Source organism: Anneissia japonica, unplaced genomic scaffold, assembly GCF_011630105.1.
Source record: "Anneissia japonica isolate Jap-2015-1 unplaced genomic scaffold, ASM1163010v1 scaffold2392_len1475705_cov187, whole genome shotgun sequence".
NCBI lineage: Eukaryota > Metazoa > Echinodermata > Crinoidea > Comatulida > Comatulidae > Anneissia > Anneissia japonica.
In genome coordinates, this window is record NW_022751777.1 from 1164947 (window position 1) to 1171735 (window position 6789).

Consider the following 6789-nt stretch of genomic DNA (forward strand, 5'->3'; position numbering starts at 1 on the left):
GAGGCATGTTACTGGCCTGCTCCGATACCAATAGGCCTATTATAGGTCCGTGATCATCTCAAGATTGTTCTGGTTATAGGCCTATAGACCAGGTTGATACTGGTCTATAGGCTACACCAACATACAAACACTCAATGATGAGATTATTTCACTTAAGTTAATAGACCTTTCCGGAGTGTCAATCAAACTTATCAACTGACTAATCAGAACAGCGCTAGGGATACGCACGCGTCTCACAAACACACGTGTTGTCCCACAAACGCACGTGTTCGCGTATGTTTTAACATTGTCGTCTTGTGGGACCTTAGCAACAATATCCAAGGGACGGGGCTTAGCGGAAAGGTCCATTTCACTGTTCCCTGGTTAAAGTTACTTTAGGCATTATATTAGGCGGTCCAAAAATAACAAATAATGTTCAGTAGGTTGTATTCTTTTAATAAACAAGAAACCCATACGAATAAGTTTATAGAAATGCACCTGGTTAAAAATACATTTTGAAATGTTCACTTATATATTTTAAATACATCACACATAAAGACAATTTAAATGACGTCAACATAATATTTCACATATTATTAGCCTACAGGTACATACTTGTTTTAATTTTTTTTTAACGGAATGCTACAAACAGTAATTATGTATTTAACACACCATTAAATTAAGGAAGTACGATATTCACAATGGATATAAATACGTTTTTGGAATAATTGGACTTCATTTTCTGGAACAAGGTTCTTAACTATTATATAAAGTAAACGTATAAAAATATTACCGGATGGATCTTGGGACATCATTCAAGAACGTGGATTCTAAATATAAGAGTGATTTACATACATAATGGTTTTATACAATATTTATGTAAGAAAATTCACGCATGCGCGTATTATTAGTTTTGTACATATCTACAGTTTCACGGGCCACAGCATCGTTACTTATAACATTCTTTTACCTGAATATAATGCTGAATAGAATAACGTACAGATCTAGTGAGACTATCAAATATTCAATTGGTAAGATTTTGTTTTAAAATAACCACCGTTAAAAAAATAATTGCTAGGTCTACCTCAGCATTGGAAAATGCTATATATTGTCAATAGTTTTGGTACAATTCTTATTAAACACATGAACTCAGTATTACGAATCAGTGGCGTATCTAGGAAGTGGGGGGGGGGGGCGCAGCAAGCCTTCCAAATATTTCTTTCCCCCAGTCACTCCTCCCAAAACCACGGTCAAGTAATTAAAAAATCAATTAAAATTACCTTATTTTGCGAATTAGTGCCCCTCAACTGATTATCGAGCCCCAACTTCACCTTCGTGCCCCATGAGCTCCCCCATATCAAGTCTTCCAGATGCGCAAAATACGAGAGTCTCTATGCGCAGAACAAGTGAGCAGATGTAATTGGAAAATAGAATTTAAAAAATCCAAGCCAGCACCCAAAACGAAGTATAGGGATAAGCCTTCGTCGCTGAGCAGGGATCTATCAAAATGTACCCTGTCCAGCATATGCACATAGTTTTCATACAATTTTGTAAACCATAACTCGGTATTACAAATATATGTTTTCCCACCTGTCGTGGAACCATTGTATTATTGATTTCATAATATTTCTGACGCGAAGAAAAAAAAAAAAAAAAAACACCATTGGAATACATATGAAGATAGTACACACATGAACATATAGTTATAGTCATATGAACTTCCATGAGCTCCCCCATACCAAGTCTTCCAGATGCGCAAAATACTAGAGTCTCTAAGCGCAGAACAAGTGAGCAGATGTAATTGGAAAATAGAATAAGAAAATCCAAGCCAGCACCCAAAACGCAGTATAGGGATAAGCCTTCGTCGCTGAGCAGGGATCTATCAAAATGTACCCTGTCCAGCATATGCACATAGTTTTCATACAATTTTGTAAACCATAACTCGGTATTACAAATATATGTTTTCCCACCTGACGTGGAATCATTGTATTATTGATTTCATAATATTTTCATATAAAAAAACCACCATTGGAATACATATGAAGATAGTACACACATGAACATATAGTTATAGTCATATGAACATATAGTTTTCATATAATTTTTGTTAACCATAAAATCTCGTAATGCAACATGAATTCTTCTTTCATACTCTCTCGGCTTAGAATGAAAACTACATTTAAAATAAAAACTACAGTACTGATATACGTCTAATGAACTAAAAAAATAACCTTTGATAAACCTTGGTAACATTCATCAAAATAATATGAAATCGAACTTTTTCGGAACAATTGCCAAATTTTACCCGTGTTTCGTGTCCACTTGTCGAAACTGGATTCATTAAACTAAAATGTACATTTTTTTTACACAGACTGTGATCTGCTATTAACATTGTATATCATTGAAAAAAATCATCTGGTTCCTATAATGTAGTGTTGTTAAACTTTCATTTATGAATGAACCAAAATATCATTTAAAGTCACCTGAACGTTTCGATTACAAGCAGCGATCTTTTTAAACTGTGTTGTTACTTCAGTCTGGTCATGGCGCCATTAGACTGATGTTAGTCGGTATAACATTGTATATTAGATATCTATCATAACTGGATTACTGACTAGGTCTTTATTGGGAGAGATATTCATACCAACTTAGATATACTATAAACCTCAAACAATACTTTCAAGTTATTGATTATCATTTTGTATAAATTCATCAAGGAAAATCATAAAGAAGTGCTCGCTGCAGGGGAAAAAAGGACAAACATCCATCATTCAATAACTGAATTATTTATAAATACTTAGTTCTAACCTTGATTTTTAAATTTAATTTCTCATACACAATCCCTTAGATTATTCAAAATAAATTTTGTAGGTTTTACTTGAGAAAATTTCGCCATAATCCTATTATCTCTTAATGATAGACGCAATATAATAAGGTGATTTAATTTTTCTTTATAAATGTATGAATTCAATTTATGATTGAAATTTTATTTCATTTTTGTCGACTTTCTGTTCCAACGTTTAAATTAAGAAATTCATCCTTTATTTTTTTAAATACTATTTAAAAAATTGGTTTATTTGTCTTTCTAAGTTGTATAATGCAATTTCCTGTTCAAATATATCTATTGATTTTTTGTGATAGTATTTATTGTTTCCGTTAATTATTATTTTTTGGTAGGGGGTTAACTGTAATTTGTTGTTCTTTGGAATTCATTGTTTCTTTTCTCTTATACTTTTAGATTAAGGAATGATTATATTATGTAAAACTTTATGTCATACCTGTTATGGGTAATGTTTGTCGCCGTTGGATTTTGGTGAAATACAATTTTTATAAGAAGTACTGAAATTAAAAATTGAATATAATCTACAAAAATATCAGGTTAATTTGATAAATGAAAAATACATATATTTTTTTTCTTTAACATTATAATTGATTTTTTTTACGAGGCTCCGTGTTAAGGTTTTACTTGTATAATATTGAGTTTTCAAAATCAGTATGTACAGTAAACGTTTTGAGATGACATTAAAATTTTCTTATGCTGTTCAGGACATGACACCGGTCGATTTTGCGTTGCAAAACTAAGCAAAGGTGGTTAATCTGCTAACAGCCCCTTGCCGTACTTTTATTACTCTCTGTTTCTTGATGATCTGCACTGACTGGATTGTCGTAGTTCATGATAGTTATGGCCTTTTAGAAAGAGATCTAATTTAATTACCAAAATTATTTAACAATTTTAATAGTGTTCGCAATTTATGGACTGGAAATTAGCGCTCAGAGAATTTACTCCAGGTATAATAATTCGTCAGAAAATGTCCAGCATACCGACGTTGTATTCACATAGTGCGTCAACAGAGTACAATGTTGAGTCGTACCGTCGAGTGGGCTTCGAGTACCGTCGAGTGGGCTTTGTTTTCTCCGACTATAAATTCGTCGCCACGCGTTGCACACGCAATTTTTATCAGACGGTCGTTACTATTTCAGTTTGTTGTTCTAAACCATCGCTTATCTCAATCTTTGGTGCTTCTTGACCTATAGGCGTGTCGCGTATTTTTGGTTTGACCTCATCTTTGTAATCTGCATTACTTTCTACAAGCGATTCCTAAAGATAAAATATAAATAAAAAACTTAATATCATTTGTTTTTTCCTTTCGTGCGCCAATGTCAAACATACGTAAAATAAATTACGCCATAGTCATCCTAAAGAACATAGACTACGTCTGCATTTACATCATAGCTAATCATGAACGGGGAGTTTCAAATGATCACAGGCCATGAATAAATATATTAAGTTAGCGCCTGGAGAATACCCATGAAGAAAAATAAACAAAGAGAAAAGTAATCAAAACACAGGAATGTGTTCTGGGGTTGTGGATGGGATGGTTCTAGTTTTAGAAGGGTCTCTTACGCACCCACTAAACCTATTCATTTAATAATAAACTTACAAATTTTATGCGTAGTCCTCTCCTTTTCTTTGGTATCTCAATCTGAGTATTAGGTTCATCTGATTTTATAAGTTGAGAATTTTCGCTATAAGGACTATCGGGCATATTCAGCATCACATGTTTGATTGGGGAACTCGGATCATCACTACTAGGCCCCTTCTCCGGGGAAGAGTCTATAGGTCGGAATTTTTGCCGACGAATCGGTCGTCTTCCTCTGAACTCATCACTTTTACTTGAGTACGACTCCGAAGGATCTGGCTCTGAACTGCTACCCACACCAGGTGGAACATAGCGCCGGTATATACTGTATTTTGACGAGCGCGCCAATTTTGGAGACTTGACATTAACTTTAGTAAAAGACAGACGATGATCTTTCAATGCACGGGAAACTTCATCGTTCAGCATACAGAAGAACATAAAGAAAAATGCACCCTGTAGGATTAGAAACAGAAGAATATAACACTAGTGAAACAACCGAATTAAATTCAAACATGTTATGTTTATTCTAGAATGAATCAGGGGGCGAGTCAAACATAGAAATACATAAATATGTTTAGGCTGTTAGAAGAGACTTAAGGAAAATAGTGCTGAGTGTTTTCGACCCTACCAGCGTTCCCAACCTTTAGTAAAGTACCTAGCACAACAACACAAACGAGCTGAGCAATGTGTCCACATCCCCAACTTCACCGCTGCGACAACCAACCCACCCCCGATCTGTTTTTTTAAATGCCTTGCTCGATACTGTATATGTTAAATATACTCACTGACACATATTTATTATCATAATCCTGAAACGCTATTATTCTCAATAGATATAATAGTGATAATATAGTAAAATAAAGATTCAATTTAGTAAACAACGTAATTTGAATTAAGACACCATGCTACAGGTAGTTATCTGGAGGTCGTGGGTTCGATTCCTACCAGAATCACTTGCGAGATGTGTTCGCAAGTATTTGGGAACGTATTAAGTATTTAGTAGATAACACGTCAGGTAGGACAAAAGCATCATCCTATAACATAAATTAACAAAAAATTATTATTTTCTGATTGTTAATTTAAAAACGTTATGCAAGATAATAAATAATCGATAAAAAGTACATGATATATAAATAAGTCATTGCTTTACCTGTAAAATATCAAACATAGCGAACAGTATTTGTACAACGAGTCCATATATCTTAAGAGAACATAATCCAAAACCCCATGCAATTACCATTAACGTGATTTGCACCCAGCAGCCTTTGCAATGGTTCCTGTTAAATTGACCAATGAGAAACATTGTTTATTTCAGTATGTTTAATTTGCTTTATTCATACATACACTACAAAAAGCTAGACAGACATAAAATAATATTTCACTAGGTTTACTTACTAGGTAATTTCACTAAATATTTCACTAGGTTTACTAGGTGAATCGTCACATAAAGAAAGAAACCTACTAGTACTAAATACTATTTAGTACGTCTCAAACTTAACAGTTGTATTTGGTTGCCTTGATATAAAAAAAAAATATTTCTTTTTAATTAACCATTAAATTTGAAGGCGTACTTACTGGACGTTTCTAAATCTAAGAGAGCAGCTTAGCAACGAAGACGATAAATTGATATTTAATTGGTTTGATGAGAGGAAATGAATGAAAATAGATATTAAGAAGTCATTATTTCCATAGATTCTTGGAAAATTAACTTTCATCGATTTTAGCATCATCACAATATGCCTACAACTACAACGCACATTCATTTATCATTTGTTTTCATTTCTTTGTTATTGTTATAGATCCATAATAAAAATAGACAATACTTTAAATCGTCAGAGAAGTCAGAATGTATGAAAAAAATAAGGTTGATTTAAATTAATGTTATGATGGATATGCATACACGACTGATTTATCTACCAAATTAAAATACACTGGCAAAAACAAACCCGTAGACACCCTTTAAATTAAGATATTAGTGATGTTGAACAGTAGTATTTCCAAGATTTAAAATTTTCGGTGGACGATAGAAACGTAATGTAAATGAAAATTTCACAAAATGGGTGGAAATATCGATATGTATGTTGAGTTCCACAGAATAGTCTTTAATATTCTGCAGAGGATTCCTGCCCATTACCACTCACAATAATACAGTAGCCAGATTTTTACAAAAATAAAAAAAATAAAAAAAAATCTTATATCATTTTTATCTACCTACATTTCATCATTTAATCTAAATTTGATTATAAAAAGGAAATTCACATTACCAGACATTTTTGTTCTCCTCTCTATCTTTGGAATACGCACTCTCCATGATATCTCGACCAGTATATATAAGTACAACCGTTGTAATCTGAATATGACACATTATAACAATGTTATTATGGTGCAT

The 6789-nt window shown here is 33.1% G+C and overlaps 1 protein-coding gene across 4 annotated transcripts in view; it reads right to left on the reverse strand.

The window, feature by feature from the left end:
• Positions 1-581: 581 nt before the first annotated feature.
• LOC117121836 (adhesion G protein-coupled receptor L1-like) overlaps positions 582-6789 on the reverse strand; it is a 75713-nt gene continuing 69505 nt past the window's right edge. For all 4 annotated transcript variants that reach the window (XM_033267211.1, XM_033267212.1, XM_033267209.1 and 1 more), the window contains 5 exons: positions 6665-6750; positions 5551-5677; positions 4422-4853; positions 1699-4078; positions 582-1310 (listed from right to left, as the gene is read on the reverse strand). In XM_033267211.1, the coding sequence (XP_033123102.1) occupies positions 3938-4078; positions 4422-4853; positions 5551-5677; positions 6665-6750 (786 nt within the window). In that variant the 3' untranslated portion in view covers positions 582-1310; positions 1699-3937. The remainder of the gene's footprint in view (positions 1311-1698; positions 4079-4421; positions 4854-5550; positions 5678-6664; positions 6751-6789) is intronic.